This window comes from Maniola hyperantus, chromosome 15 (genome assembly GCF_902806685.2).
Source record: "Maniola hyperantus chromosome 15, iAphHyp1.2, whole genome shotgun sequence".
Classification (NCBI taxonomy): Eukaryota; Metazoa; Arthropoda; class Insecta; order Lepidoptera; family Nymphalidae; genus Maniola; species Maniola hyperantus.
In genome coordinates this window covers 7316235-7333602 of record NC_048550.1, presented here as the reverse complement: position 1 = coordinate 7333602, position 17368 = coordinate 7316235, and the positions used below count along the sequence as shown (strand labels likewise).

General features: G+C 38.8%; 1 protein-coding gene across 2 annotated transcripts in view; it reads right to left on the bottom strand.

The window, feature by feature from the left end:
- Positions 1–17368, bottom strand: part of LOC117989119 (transducin beta-like protein 2) — a 121455-nt gene that overhangs the window by 49516 nt on the left and 54571 nt on the right. The window contains exon 3 of one of the 2 annotated variants that reach the window (XM_069503418.1): positions 14561–15896. The exons of the other annotated variant lie outside the window; for it this stretch is intronic. Coding sequence (XP_069359519.1) covers positions 14731–15896 — 1166 coding nt within the window. The 3' untranslated portion in view covers positions 14561–14730. Of the gene's footprint in view, positions 1–14560; positions 15897–17368 lie in introns of those variants that run through there. 2 annotated transcript variants of the gene reach the window in all.

Here is a 17368-nt window from a genome sequence, read left to right as displayed (position 1 = left end):
CGAAAACCTTGAATTTATGGGTACATCACAAAAAAAAATGTGCAAAATGTCGAAAAAATACAACTGTATTACGGAACCCTCAGTGCACGAGTCTGACCTCTCAAGCAATCGGTTTTTTTCCAAGCCACCGTAAGTATACCATTGCTGACATGTCTGTTCATTCCGTCTAGGAGTAGTATGCCTTCTGTGTGCTTTGTAGAACTCGCCAAGACTACATATTATGTAAAAGAAAACAGAAGGATAGGATGGATGGGTCATGGGCTTACGCTGGGAATGCAGTCAGTTAGTGGTCTCGGCACGCGCCTGCTGATACCTAAATAAAGCGGAGGTGGGTCAGCTAGACTAAAATATCTAACAAAAACCCCCAACTAAGCATGTATAAGAATAAACTCCGATGTCTAGTAAAAGTCAATTAGTTACGAGTAACTGCCAACTGCTGTAATTCTACCATTAAGTTCATTAAAAGTCATTCAAATTAGTAGTAGTGGTAGTAAAGCGTAAAAGATGGAGAATTAGAACCTAATTGGCAATGAGACACGTTGCGCTCTTACTAATTGAAGTCTTATATAATATATATATCTCGGTGCAACGTGCACAAATGATACATATTCTAAAAATGGATCGTAGCACTTTCAAATTCGTAAAATACATGATATTTAGGGTTCCGTACCTCAAAAGGAAAAACGGAACCCTTATAGGATCCCTTTGTTGTCTGTCGGTCTGTCAAGAAACCTACAGGGTACTTCCCGTTGACCTAGAATCATGAGATTTGGCAGGTAGGTAGGTCTTATAGCTGACATTCGAGAAAAATCTGAAAACCGTGAATTTGTGGTTACATCACACAAAAAAATTGTGGTCATGAACTAATAATTAGTATTTTCAATTTTCGAAGTAAGATAACTATATCAAGTGGCGTATCATATGGAAGGGCTTTACCTGTGCATTCTAAAACAGATTTTTAATTATTTTTATGCATCATAGTTTTTGAATTATCGTGCAAAGTGTCGAAAAAATACGACTAGCACGGAACGCTCGGTGCGCGAGCCTGACTCGCACTTGACCGGTTTTTTATAAATCTACCCACCATAAAATCGGGACATCGAGAGAAAGTAGAACGATTGGCAACCCTGTGTATGTTGCAACATTTTATGACTATGAAACAGTTCAGAGATCTCTAAGGGCATTATCAAAGAATAGCGAAGCGCAATCGTGCATTACATAACAATAAATAGTCTATGCTGTAGATATTTTACAGTTTTCTAACATATTAATATAACACAAGAGAATGTTTAAAATGCGAATGCTTTTAGCTAATGGCAGTATAAAAGGTTTTATTCATTTACATACTGCAAGCAGATGAATAAACGATGACTTGATCTTCAGGGATTTGGACAATGGAGTTTCCCCCGTTACTACATTAATTGGAAAATTAACTTCTCGTGAACTGTGCTTTATTAATCAACTAAGTTTAAGATATTAAATCGCGCATTTTAAAATAAAATAAATTATTATTTATCATTTACTAGAATATTCCTAACATCATACAACCAGTTTTATTAAATGTGCGACTATTTTTTGTGTAAAGCTGTTAATAATAATATAAATATTGTCTTAAATTTGCGACAATAAGATAATAAAATGTGCGATTATTCGAGGACGTTTTTTAATGGCAAGAATATGGTTGCAGGGATAAAAATAATGAGGAAAACAATGTATAATAAGGAAAACAAAGTACAAGTATCTACTTTTTGCATGTTCACGATGATCACACAGCTCATCCTTCGACATATGTTTTAGGTTCCGTATGTCCGAATAAAAAAACGGAACCCTTATAGAACCACTTGTGTCTTTGTCTTGTCTGTCCGTCTATCACAACTAAATTGCCCCGAATCTATTGAAGGTTTGTCACCGTCACAACACCCAGATGTGATTTCAGTTGAAACTTTCAGTTCATTAGAAACATGCAGTGGAAGGTTTGTCAGCTGTTAAAAGTCTGAAGAAAGAAAACTGAAATCACATCTGACTGTTTGCTTGCCAAGATTTCATTTGGAAACAATGTGAAAGAGGATAAAATATCTTAGTAGACTTCCAGATCAATAAAACTTCTACCACACACACGCACAGACTTAGGTACAAAACACACAAAAAAATCGCATTAGCCATGTAGGTATAGCTATAATAAGTTGTGCACAAAAACATTCATGGCCATGGTTTCGTCGTGATATCATATTATTATGGAAATATACTAAGCAGTAGTATAATTCTGTCGATTAGCATTCCAGATGTTCGCAAGAACCGAATTAATCTCAAATCAATTAGCATTGATTGATAGAGTACAGAACGCGGCAGAAAATAACGTCGAGCTTTCGGTTTTGTAGAGCATTGTCTGTGTCGTTGAGACCGACAAAACGTCACAAACGAATGAGTGACAGAGACAACGCTCTACAAAGACGAAATCTCATTCTAAAGGTCGAAGTACATTATTTTCTGCCGCGTACTGTACTTCGAACATCCATTCGTCCATGTCGTAGATTATATTTTATTGGCCGATTTGAATAACGTATGCTCGTTTTTATAGGTCAGTAAAGAGATACGCATTTATATCGTCGTTTTGATATTCAGGCGACACTATTGGAGAGCGTGACCCAGTCTCGACGAGCGTACGAACTTCTAATCGAAAGAACAAAGATATACAGTTTATACGCAGTAGTTTCTTGTTTCGAAGTAGTGTTTAAACAAGTGCAATATGTACCTATGACAAGGTTCCGTGTCATTCAATTCCAAGAGAAACACTTTTTTAACCGACTTATAAAACGGAAAGTGGTTTTCTCTACATTAACACATGAACACCGAGATTTATAGGCTGATTTTTTTAGTCTTGTCTTAGGCCAAATCTGCAAAATATTTTGGATGTAGGTATAATTTAAGGCAAAGTAGGTAACATTAGGGCTGTCAAGTCTTTAGGTAAACACAGTGGCCCTACCGCCGTTGTTTGACAGCTACAATGTCACGATCGCAATCATCTCTGATTGGTTAATGCTCGCTCACTATTGGCCACAATGCATTGTTGCAACAAGAATCGCACAAATTCAGCCAATCAGAACAATTGAGATTGTAATAATGATTGATGCAGGTTTTAGACAATCGCCCTACAGAAGCACTCCTGGCCAACATTCTCTCACTTATTAGCTGTAATACATTGTTGCAGCAAGAATACCATAAATTCAGCCAATCAGAACTATTGAGATTGCAGGAATAATTGATGCAGCTTTTACATAATCGATCATGTGGACAACTTATAGGATGTACCTAGATATTGTACAAACTTTAGAAGTAGGTAAACTGTAAAGTCATGGACGCCTACTATTATACACGTAAGATGATAAACATAAGAAATTATTTTTTTCCTGTCAATTAAAAGATGATTCTTAAAGTGAGTTACGAAGAAGTCTTATCGAGCGATTATTCATTTATTTCAAGCTTGTTAATAAGCAGCGAAATAAATTGATGTGTGCGTTGAATTCTTTTGGTTCGTTGGCCTCTTCAAGGGAACTAGGAAGTATTGGCATATCACCACACACAATGTACCCACGATGGTCGTTCAGTGAGCTCGTAACTGAAGCTACATGATATGAATCATTTATTTAAATCCTGCTCGACGTCACTTCACTGAGGCTCGGTTATATCAAACCGTTTGTTATCGTTACATACATTCGTTAAAATGGTTTTCTTTGACATTTTGTTATGTAACGCCGTGTTTACGTGTCTGTTAAAATTTGCTGCCTAAATCTATTTCGTTACAAACTGTCAGACAGAGCAGTGAACTAGAATGAGGGAACTTTCAGATTGATCCTGAATCGACGTGTGTGAATATGTGTGACGTGAAATCAAAAAAAAACATGCGATTCATAGGGTACCTAGCGTCAAATATAGGAACATTTGAGGCCTGACAATGCCGTCGAAGCCTCGACGTTTTGTTACAAGTTGAACTGTCGTGAACTGTGACAGATCTACTGCTGAAAATAGAAAATTTTACTAATCGTAGGGGTCCTATTAACATGGTTTATGTGGATATTGGCAACACCCGCGACTTCGCTCGGCGAAAGTAAAAAAATTCATTATTATATACGTATACATAGAAAAAAATTATAAAGTGTAATAAATCATAATTAGTTACGGAAATAAGGAAACTTTCAAGCGAAAATCACTAACCCTAATTTTGAAAAATCCGGCTTTTTTCCTTGTCTACATCATAAAGACCCACAGAGGTTTTTAGACAAAATAACATATTTTAGTTCGAAGGTTTGCGCTGGGCGTTGTTGAGTCAGGCAATAAGTCAGAAATCTGATATATCTATTTGGATTTAGAAAATGTAATTGGGGATTTAAAAGTTTTTATAGAAATTTTACAACAGGTTTATCAACTTAAAACCTAGTCTATTTAAGCTCCCTTCAACACGTACGATTTGCTAAACAGCCTAAAGAAAAGGGTACGAACTGAAATGCCTGTGAAGTTAATTCTAGACACACGAAGCCGTACTGTAATTAGTAGGTACACTATAACAAGCTTGCCGATCCTAAAAACACGGTCTTCGAACAAAAAATTGTCCGTGTCTTGTACCGAATTCAAGGTCTCGTAGCATTGTAGATGATCATGCTCAACTAAACCTAATTATTTTGGGTTGATGTATTAAATATTGTACACATAGTAATATTTTACACATACAGCTACCAACATAGTAACGTTTTACGTCGTCCATATTCAACAAAATGCAAATTATTGTAGCGTGTGTAGGTAGGTATCAAGCTAAGGTTTAAACCGTGAATAAAGAATAGATTAAGTAAAATTCAGCCTTGTTAAATTGTTCCTCTGGAAACAACAAAAATAAAATAACAGAAAGAACAGAAAAATAAAATAGCAGAGACAACAGAACAATATAGTAATAACAGAAACAACAAAAAAATAGCTAAAAATTTGATAAAATGGGTCCGTCCCACTTGCAGCGGGGTCCCAGCTGCCAGTGGTCAGGGCTCCAGAGTCAGGAACCTCCTCACAATGCGTACCGTCTCAAGAAGCACTACCTTGAATAATTATTATTAAAATAGTACGTCAGAAACTTACAAATAGGTATTGAAATATTTTTTAAAAGTAAGATTTTTTCTGTTCTTTGCGGTATTTCTAGTAAAATTCTTACTCTTCAAGTGTGTTATGCCTTTATGAGCAAATGTGTGACACCGTGTCACAGTACTAAGGGCGGATCGTGGGCGTGTCAAATGATGACGAAACGGCACTTTGTGCAACTTATTGTGAAAGAGTATTGACGCGGAGGCGGGCTCCATGGTCAAATTGCCTTGTATTGTAAGTTAGTTGTTACCCAGTACAGACCGAGTAAAGATACCGTAGGAACACTTAAATACAGTGGCCGGCAAGAAATACTGTACATCGACCTTTAGAATGAGATTTCGACTGTGTAGAGCGTTGTCTCTGCCACTCATAGCTATGTGAAGTTTTGTCGGTCTCCACGACAGAGACAACGCTCTACGAAACCTCTATCTCTTTCTAAGGGTCGATGTACAATATTTCCTGCCGGGTACTGTAATTACAATGTATGAGTGCTTGTTAGGCGATAAACAACACTCTTCATTTAATTGAGGTCATTGAGGTCTATTCCCTGTGCAAGGACAGCACAAGAATTTTCCAATACGCACCATTAAATCTTTTAAAAGCATAATTATTACGTCTTGTTACATAGCTTATGTAATTTTTTATTCAGATAGAAGTTAGCCCTTGACTGCAATCTCTCTTGGTGGTAAGTGATTCTGCAATCTAAGATGGATGCGGGCTAATCTGGAAGGGGTATGGCAGTTTTTATTAAACCCATACCCCTTTGGTTTCTACACGGCATCGTACCGGATCGCTAAATCGCTTGGCGGCACGGCTTTGCCGGTAGGGTGGTTACTAGCCACGGCCGAAGCATTATGATTTTACGATTTCATTTTAATAGTCTTCTATTGCGCATCGTACTGAATTCTGACATTGTCACAATACAGCTTTTTTTTAATTTATTAATTAGCGCTTGGCTGCAATCAGACGTGGTGGCAAGTGATGATGCAGCCACCAGATGGAGCGCGCTTCCCTAGAAGATGCCTATCCAGGTGCACTCAGACCGAGTTTCAGCTGGATAACACAATCACTACTAATATAATAAATGCGAAAGTTTGTCTGCCTGCTAGCCTTTCACGGCCCATCCGTTCAGCCGATTTTGACGAAATTTGGTAGGTACAGAGATAGCTTGCATCCCCGGGAAGGATATAGAAAATCCCCGGAAAATCAAAGTTTCTACTTCGGACTTTCAAAGTAGCTCTCACTCATTTAGTAATAGACTTGGTCATCTTTTTAACCGACTTCAAAAAAAGGAGGAGGTTCTCAATTCGTCAGAATCTTTTTTTTTTTTTTTTTTATGTATGTTCCCCGATTACTCGAAGACGCCTGGACCGATTTTGAAAATTCTTTTTTTGTTTGAAAGGGTATACTTCAAAGTTGGTCCCATTTAAATTTGGTGAAGATCTGATGAACATCTTCGAAGATAGATACTGGAACTCCTCAACGGATAAGAGTAAATTGCTCGCGATCAGTGTAATAGCTTAGTAAACAGTAGATTTTTAACCAGGCATAGCATAATTCCATGGGACCACTAAAAATTGTGAAATAAAATTTTTTTACAAAAAAATAAAAACCGACTTCGATACACAAACACTAAAAATTGAAAAATAATTTAATTTATTACCGAATATATTATGTATACAAGAATTAATATAGTTCCATAATAATATTTTTTGGGGTCGGTGCCAATGAGGTGCCATTGTGGAGTCTCATAAAAATATGAAGTCTAGACGATTCGCGCAGCTAAAGCTAATTGGCACCGGCACCAAAAAGTATTATTATGGAACTATATTAATTCTTGTATACATAATATATTCGGTAATAAATTAAATTATTTTTCAATTTTTAGTGTTTGTGTATCGAAGTCGGTTTTTATTTTTTTTTAACCCAGAGCATTCGACATACGCTCTCGCAACCAGACCATCACTAGTCCCTCAAAAATATTTTGTATCTTGCCGGAATAAGGAATTAAACCCCTTGTTTGCCAATGTATCTGGAAATTGCACCGCTGCTCCAGGCTGAAAAGATGAGACTCAGGCAGTCATCATCAAAGTCAACCAATAGACGTCCACTGCAGGACATAGGTCTCTTGTAGGGATTTTCACACGCCACGGTTCTGCGCTGCGCCGCCTGAATCCAGCGGCTCCCTGCTGCTAGTTCGATATCGTCTGTCCAACTATAGTACGCGACAGGTTGAGATAGCAATCGGGGAGGGAACGCCCGGTGCGGGTGAGCGTGGGTGTGCGGGGCATCCCCCCGCCTCACATCCCGTGTGCCATCTCGGCCAGTCGCGGACTATAATGGGAGGTCTACCAATACTGGGGACCCCAACTTCTATCCGTTTTTCGAACCATGTGCCCCACCCATTGCTACTTCAGCTTCGAAACTCGGGCAGTAGGTAGGTATGTTAACTGTAGGTTTGCAGGACATCGTCACCATGTCAAACACATGTTTATTGTCTATCTGTCTCTAACATTTCATTGTTTGTTAATAAAATGTAGGTCATATTATATTTATAGCACTGTATCTTACAATAATAGCACATGTTATCTGTATTTGAATTGAATTCCACATTCAAAGATAAGTAATTAAAGATAATCTTGGAATAGATAACTTTAGCCGCGGCTATATTAGTATTTTTTTAAACAAAAATAGTGAGCAAACGAGAAGGCGGGTCACCTGATGTTAAGTAATTACATCTGCAGCACCAGAGGAACCGAAAATGCGCTGCCGGCCATTCAGGAATTTATTAGTCCGCACCTTGAATAACCCCATGTAATCTAATGGGAACACCGTCGAAGAGAGTTGATTCCACAGATTTCCATATTGGATTGCAATACCGATATTAATCATCATCATCTGTAGACGTCCAGAGTTGGACATAGGCCTTACTTAATATACATACGCGGCCTCCATTCTAGAGCCTCTACGACAGGTAGATATGGCCTGTTCACTGGCACTTCAGCTAATTGTTTGGGCTATGTCAGTGACCTCGCATGGTTCTCCTACGGATTTCCTCATTTTGGATCTTATCCCTCAGAGAAACTCTTAAAATAGGCCTCTCCTAGCTCGCTAGCCGAGCGACTTGCAATTTGTGGACGAGACCATTTTTAGTGTCCATACGATTTTAATAATATTTTAATGATGTGATTATAAATTATGAACCATTATGGAACCCGGAGATTACAAAATGTTGTCATGGGAACGAAACTCGTGTGCGAAGTTTCAAATAAGAATTGGTAAGGTGAATACGAATGTAGGAAGACAAATAAGAGGGTCTATCTTCTAAATAAAAATGATTTGCCGAAGTGTATGTAGGTACGCGCATAACTTTCGAACGACTGCATCAATATGTATAAAATTCTTTTTTTTGTGTTTGTTATTATCAGCACAAGGTTTTTATAAAAGAAAATTGTTGAAAAATCCACGGGAAAATACAGTTCCCACGGGAAGCAGACGAAGTCGCGGGCAACAGCTAGTAAAATATAAAAGTGAAGCTAAATAAAACTTTGATGAAATCATCGCTTGATTCCCATGTTAAATGATAATGCCATGGATCGGGTTTCGAAGAATCAGCGATTCAGTGGGAACTGCAACCAGATCTTCTTGATATAGGTACCTACTTGAGCTTTCGAATATACAATTTTAAAACATGATTCCGAAAGAATTCTCATATTTGCCACAGATATACTTCATTTTAACAATGTGTAATTTAATAAGTTGAGACTATTATACACGTATTATACAACTAGCTTATGCCTACGACTTCGTCTACGTGGACTACTCAAACTTCAAACCCCCATTTTACTCCCTTAAGGGTTGAAGTTTCAAAAATCCTCTCTTAGTGGATGTCTACGTCATAATATTATGCATGCTCAATTTGATCCCGATCCGTCCGGTTGTTTAAGCTGTGTGTTGATAGATCAGTCAGTCAGACAGTTAGCTTTTCCTTTTATATATACCCATAGATATCGCCTTTCATCCATGTAATAACTCGTTACATTGATATAGCAACGTTTCGCGTTTTGAAAAGAGTGTGTAGGTGTAACCGGCGAGTTTCTTCTCCGGAGAATCTTCACGTAGTGTAAGCGATACAAGTTGTCTTACACAAAATACATATACCTATGGCTTGTGTACGGGCCCTTTGAATTTTGTAATAAGGGTAGGTATAGTACGCGACAGGTCGAGATGGCAACCGAGGTATGAGGTGAGGGGACACCCTTCACACCCGCACATTACCCGTGCTATTGCGCACCGGGTTAGCGCGGGGGATGTACGGGTGTGCGGGGAATTCCTTTCCCGATTGCAATCTCGACCTGTCGTGGACTATACTAACGCTCTACTTACGTATGATGTAGAGCAGCTTTCATATTATTTGCATGGTCATGACATAGGTAAGTATATAAATAACGGGATCGAAACATCGGACGGGATGAGAACTAAACATGCCTTCCATAACGATCCGTCATGGACGAGGAACATTCCCGTTACGTATGCTACAACCTTAAACTGGAAGTCACATTACGTAATTTATAAAGTTATGGTATTGCAAACCACAGTCGCCCCAATAATTCTATTGGCTTACACCATTATACCATTGGCTTATTCGCAATTTTGATGAAACGAAAATACTTCTACCAATATCACTATTTACCTACAACCCGCATAAATTGCGTAACCGAACAGTGCGGCGGTTACGCACTCATCCGATCCGAGTCCGGGAAAATACGTTCGTACGTTGTATTCTCACGGATGACGGAAGTGCAGTGCGTTATCGCCGTCAGCGCTAATCTTAATCTATCGATTATTTTTGACGACGACGTCCCTGGCGCAATGGCGCTGTGGTTTTGTTAGAAGGTCCCGGGTTTGATTCCCGACAGGGGTTTGGAATATTATATGTGATTTCTGGTCTAGTGGGAGGCTTCAGCCGAGGCTAGTTACCACCCTACCGGCAAAGCCTTGCCGCCAAGCGATTTAGCGGTCCAGTACGATGCCGTGTAGAAACCAAAGGGGTATGGGTTTAATATAAACTGCCATATTCCTTCTAGGTTAGCCCGCTTCCATCTTAGAGTGCACCATCACTTACGACCAGGTGAGATTGCAGTCAAGGGCTAACTTGTATCTGAATAATAATAAAACTATTTTTGTCGTGGAAATCCCTAAGACGACTAACTAAAGAAGTAATTACAGCAAGAAACCTAGTTCCGAAATACGTTCAGCTCCGCACTCTCCTTTAAGATTTTTTTTGCCTAGCCTCTTCCATTTCACTGCATGTCATCCAAGACTGCATCATCACTTTCCATGGGTATATCTAGGTAGAGAAAACGTAGAAAAATATGAAAACCGTCCAAGTGCGAGTCAGACTCGCGCAATTAGGGTTCCGTACTACAATCGTATTTTTTCGACATTATGCACGATAAATCAAAGACATGCATCAAAATAAATAAAAATCTGTTTTAGAATTTACGGGTGAAGACTTTTCATACGATACCCCACTTGATATATAGTTATCTTACTTCGAAAATTGGAAATATGTACTGATTATTCGTTCATGACCACAATATTTTTTTGTGTGACGTAACCACAAATTCACGGTTTTCAGATTTTTCCCCGAATGTATACTATAAGACCTACCTACCTGCCAAATTTCATGATTCTAGGTCAACGGTAAGTACCCTGTAACAGACCGACAAACAGACAGACAACAAAGTCATCCTATAAGGGTTCCATTTTTCTTTTGAGGTACGGAACCCTTAAAATTGCCCCAGTCAATTACAGGAACGCAAGCTACCTTTCATATTAATCAATTAAGTGGATGGGCAGTTAAAGCTCATTAGCGCCACCCGGCACCCGATCAGCAGTACTTCGTTGTTCGGCGTCCACTCGTTGTCGACAGTTGGTCCACGGTGGATGCTGCGTTCCGGAGTTGATGTAGTGAGAGTATATATTGTACTCCATACAAAGAATACTAATCACTCGAGGCGAGGCGGTGCTGGTCGGATGCCGGGTGGGTCTAATGAGCTATAACCTTAAGAATCCCGTGGGAACTTTTTGATTTTCTAGGATAAAAAGTAGCCTGTGTCCTCTCCGGGATGTAAGCTATCTGTGTACCAAATTTCACTAAAGTAGGTTAAGCAGTTAGGTCGCAAAAAGCTAGCAGACAGTCAGACAGAATCACTTTCGCATTTATAATATTAAGTCTGGATAGTATACCTATTATATTTATTAGTATGGATTGGATTATTGGTTTTTACGATTTTCGTTCAAACAAATATATTATACGAAAATCTGACGTAATTTGTCTATCATAGCAGCAGTTATTATATCTGTGAAGCGCACGCATCTACGTATACCTACGTTATCTCTAGTGGTTAGATCTTGGATACATTTGTGTTTGGGTATTGCCGGCTGGTTCGTTCAAGTTTCGGTCGGTGGGTGTGACGTGGCGTTTGTAATTTGTATCGTGGCATTCTCTTTCTTAGTAGTATAAACACTCTTGTATGAATGACTAACCATTCCGATATTTGATATTGAATGTTTCATTATTTGTTTACATACAAAAATGACACACTTATTGTTAAAATAATTTGTGTGACGAGTAATAATTTCAATGTGATCACTTCTTTCGGTAGTAAGATTATCTCATAGTTGACTAATTTATTTGATAATAGCGATCGCCCGTGGTTGCGCTATTGATGGAAATTCGTAATATCCGACCTCATTACATATCTACATTATAAAGGAAACTTCTGTTTTCTAGTTCCATGCATTTAGGTTAGGCATTGATGAGTCAAGCGGTGCGTGAGTCAAAACTTTTATTTTTATACATATATTATGTTACGGGTAAGGTTGGAAGTTGGAACAAACTTAGGTTTTACCGGGTATACTTAGTAAATACCCAAAGTTCTTGGGTAATGTCCAAATTATGATGAAAAATAAGTTTTAATTCGGAGTTTACCCATAGTCACCTAGATCTACCCAATGCTTACTGGGTAATGTTAGGTTGGAAAAAGTTGGCTTCGTCGACCGGGCCGACGTAAGAGACCACTCACTATATTGGGGGGGGTCTCTAATTAATTAAACTAACATTACCCAGTAAGCATTGTATAGACCTAGGTGAGATGGGTAAACTCCGAATTAAAACTTATTTTTCATTAGGTATTATTTGGATCTTGGGTAATACTAAGTAAACCAGGGTAAACCTCAGTTTATTCCAACTTTCAACCTTACCCGTAACATAAACATATTTAGTTTTAGTCATCCCCATCGACGAATGTGAATCGACCCTAAGAGGGTAAAAAGGGGACGATAATGGGGCACCTCATCGGGCACACGTCTAGTGTTATTATTCTAAAGAATAAAGACATTTATTGATATTGTCTAATTAGTAAGTAGACTAAATTAGAAATATTTTTATACGACTGAATTATTTGGAAGTAGGTAAAGTGTGTACGCAATAAAGTGTGTGTTGTTGTAACGATAAGATAATAAAGAGCAGAAATCTGAGGCATTAATTGATAACACAATTATGATATCTTTATCAAACAAGGAAATGTAGAGCTAGTCCGTTCCCAATGATATAGCTACACGAATTTATTTCTTTGATAGCATTTAACTGTGTGTTTGATCTAATTTTATCACAGTACACAACAAAATCGGCACAATGTAGATAAACTAGCCAAATACGAGTCATACTCGCGCACCGAGTGTTCCGTACCATAGTGGATTTTTCTCTTTACTTGTGCTATAGGATTCTTGACAGACACGACATCGACAAACAGACAAATAAAAAAAAACGATCGTACGTATAAGGGTTCCTTTTTTCCTTTTGATGTACGGAACCCTATAAACAGGCAAATATTTTAGCAACACGAGGTGTAAACAAAATACGGCTGCGTCCGGTCGCAAGGGCATTAATCTCTTAAAGACATTAAGTTCAGTCTCAAAATGCTAAAAGTCAATAACTTGTGCACAATAGGTAGGTTAAAGTCGCCTTAATAAACATTTCGCTTTCGAAAAAACAGTTTTTAATACATTACATCCATCAGTACCCTTATTAATTATTATAAATGCGAAAGTGTGTTTGTTTGTTGGTTTATTGGTTTGTCCTTCAATCACGTCGCAATGGAGCAACGGATCGACGTAATTTTTTTCATGGGTATAGTAAATAGTTGTATATATAGATATGTGGTGGATGGGTAAAGTTTAATTGAATAAAAAATATTTTTATTTTATTTTGTTTTTTATGGTCCTAGAGAGTGACATATGTAGGCTACCTTTTATCTCGGAAAATCATAGAGTTTCCACGGGTATTTTAAAAACCTAAATCCACGCGAACGAAGTCGCAACAGCTAGTTTATTATAAGTTTAAATAAGAGAGATCTCAATCTCACACTAAGTCCAAGGTGGAAGTCATTAAGTTCGTCTACATCTACATGATGTGTTACGTCACATTTTTATGTAAGCGGATTATATAAGGTAGCTTTGAACACACGGTCGTTCGTTTAAGGCTTTATAATTGCACAAGAGTTGCCTTAAAACTCTACATTATAAAATTCGTTATGAGAACGTCTGTTCTAAGTATAACTGACTATCGTATGATGAAACTCACTCGTAACATTATACGAGGATGGATGCCTGGTAGACGGCCTACCAAGAAATCGTGAAGCGTTGCCTGACTCAATTGAGAAAATATAAAAGTACCTAACTATATCTTCCAACAAACGAAGCTTAGTCATTTGGCACGGCAGAGATCGAAACATAAATGATTAATATCAAAATTCTGTGTTCAGATATATAGATAACAAAATGTATAATAATCAGCGTGTGCCTTGATTTATTGTTACGTGATGTCATTTTCCTGTACTTATACACAGAACACACACAAGTTTGACCCAGACATTCAATGATTCATCGCCTCAATAACGTGAATTAAATCACTAGTTACCTACTTGGAAATATATATCACGTAAGCAATATTAAATTAAAATATACCTTGTATCGTATGCGTACTTGTATACATTACATTTTCTGAGTCAATTATTTCAGTCTTCCGAAAATTAATTTCTAGTGAAGAACTGTATAGCTGTCAGTCAACCCCACTTACCCAATGCTTTGTTAACAATCGCTAGTTATGTACGAGTGAAATCCAGCGCAGTGAAAGTGTTCTATCATATGACGGAGACATAAAATCGTATGAGGTTTGCATTAATGATGACATACTTTCTTTATAATTTTACCGTTGTTGTCTTCGTAAGCTTGTTCAGTGAGTATTCTTCTTAGTTTTGTTTGACAACCAAATTCAGTTGCTTTGTGCATAATATACTAAAGCACCTACCTGCTCATTTTTATGAAAAAAGCCTTACTTACTCGTGAAAGGGTAAAGAAAACCACATAGTTTAGAAAAAAATATTACGTTTATTGCTATCCCGCAATTCGAAGGCACATACACAGTACGCGCGCTCCGTCAACGTAATAAAATAGAATCTTGAGAATCGTCCACAAAACATGTCAACAGTATTATAAAATACAAGTCGTATAGGATTTTTACTTTTTATCACTCGAAATTTAGGCGGAACTAATTAAGGGATCGTATGGTTGTAAAATGGATAGCTGATTCGTAGTACGGGGTCTTTGTGCACGCTCGGAATGTACTTTCAATAAAACGAGATCCATGGCAGCGCGAGCGTCTTCAAGCGGCGAGTGTCCTGAGCTACTTCGTTGTACGCTTCGTCCAAGCAGTTCTTCTGAGAGAGCGCGTAAGGACCGTCTCAGTGGGAATCCTCGTGAATGGGGATACAACGCGCACGTATCCACCACTGCACTGTGTAATAACTTCAAAGCTCGTAAGTCGTTCTCCAATGCATGCCCAACAAGAATCGTATCGCTTCCAACAAATCCTAATATATCATTCTGTACATCTCGTAGCGTCTTAGTCGCGCGCGCCAAGTCGCGCGGCCTGATGCCTGAGAAGCGGGTGTTGTGGTCGAGTACTTGTGAACTAGGTTTAACTAGCGATCTGTAAACGAGTCGACCGTCGGCTGCTATTACTGCTATACTAGCTAATTCTAGTCCTCCGGTGGTATAGCACATCTCGGTATCGACAGCGTATACGCCTCCTCGGGGCGACCTCGCTCGCACATATCCTTCGAGAGGCCCGTTCATACCGGGTTTGGTGCCACTCCATACGTGAAATCGAGCCGTGCTACAACCTTTAGAACCCAACGGAGCGCTGCAGCAAGTGTGACGGGAGTCGCTGCTGATGCGCCCCCAATGATATACGCAAGATTGTTCAACCACATATTCACCATCTTTCGTCATTCGAAACATTTTATCACAACGCACACACAAATGTTCCACTGCATCCGCTTCTTCGTCACTTTCGGAGCGGGGCGTAGAGCCCAACGATCCTCGTCCACTGTCGTTTTGGGAGCAACCGGGCACGAACTCCGGCGCATTCACGTCGAACGAAGTGATCTGTAGAGGCTTAGGCCGAGGCGGCGGATTAATGTACACCACGGCCTTCGACGAGTTGGGCTCTATCTCGAGCGGGTAGCCCAGCGCCCACATCCGCTTGGGCGAGAGCAGATGCGGGCGGAGAGCCTCCACTAGTTCCTCGGTGGAGATCCTCTGCGGCGTCGACGGCGTCGGCGACGCGGCCGGGGGGCGGCGTCGATCGCGGGGCCGGCGCCGACGTGCTGCAGCGCTGGCAGGATCCACCGCCGCGTTGGTCTCTTGATAAAACCAATCATGCCAATGAGTACAAAATTGCATGTTTCTCGATGGGCTTGTATACACATAGAGTCGAGAAAGCGAGCGCGGAGCCGGAATCGGTAAATACGTGCAATCGCGCGCGCGGGCGCTGTACTAATGGCGAGCTGGTGGGGCAGCCCACGCTTTATACGTCACGTCACGTAGGTAGCGCGCGTTAACGGGACATGCCAATCGACCGGCCTATTCTCATTTTTCTAAACAATAATTAAAACTCTACTTTCTGTGAAAGATAAGTTAAAGTAATTAGTCCTATTGTGACAACCTAGAATTGTACAATTCGATCCGTTTAGGTACGTCCTTACCTACTTTTAAAACACGCATGGTTCTTTGTTTACTCACATCAGCTGATTGGTTTGCGCAGGGCGGCTTATCATTTTGTTTTGATGGGCGAAGCGATGTTTTTTGCCTACTTTTTTATATTGAATTTATGTATCTTCGTAAAGCAATACAATAGTAATTGTATGTTGTTAGAGATTGCCTTGTCCTAGAGCCTTGAATAAGATGTTGTAAAATGAGATGAATAAGTGCATCAACAATGGTATTATCGTTTCGAGAAGGAAAATTAAAACACTACATTTTAGTTTTTTTTATATCAAATTGAAATTATTTATCAGTAACATTATAATGGTAAATTGAGTTGTTAATGTATGTAATTAAGTAATTTTTTAACTAAATATAATAATTTGGGCGGTTTTTAGAAAATGTTTAGTAATATTTCAATATTTTGTTATTATAATTTAAAATAAGTTTGGTCCGATTTTATTATGTGCCAAAGAAAATTTGTTGTTATTTTCCCTTCATGCCAATATAAGCTTTTCAACTTTTTCATAACCATAAAAATATATTCACAAATATATGTGACAATATTCAGCAAATTTTCCTCAATGTTTTAAGGAAGTATTGCTTGAAGGAAATACTGCGATCATCTTCTACGTCAATATTACAACAGAATAACGTCATGTCTGTACTGTACCTACTGTTAAATGAAATTAAAAGGCTTATGAATACTGTCTCGTGTAACTTTGTTTTTTATTGACCATCAAAGTTTAACGGCAACCATAACGTAACTTAACCCCCTTTCATGCAAACTAACTGAACCTAGTCTCTGAAACTAAGACCCACTGGCAAAGGTACAGTTAAACAGATTCAATTATGTAATGCCGTCACTTTTTGGCAGTAGCATAATGCGGTTACCAAAAAGTGACAGAGTTAAGAAAATTAACTAAGTTAGTTTAACAGCCGTACTCAAGAGTCGCTAATCGTTACTTAAGATTGAGTTAAAACGAGACAGATTTATGCGAGAGATATAGCTCTGTCTCGTTTTAACTAAACTTAAGTAACGATTAAGCGACTCTGAGTACGGCTGTAAATGTCGCTGTGTAAGTGGGCCTAGGCGTGTTAATTGTAACTGATAGTTTTGGGTATTGCTTAT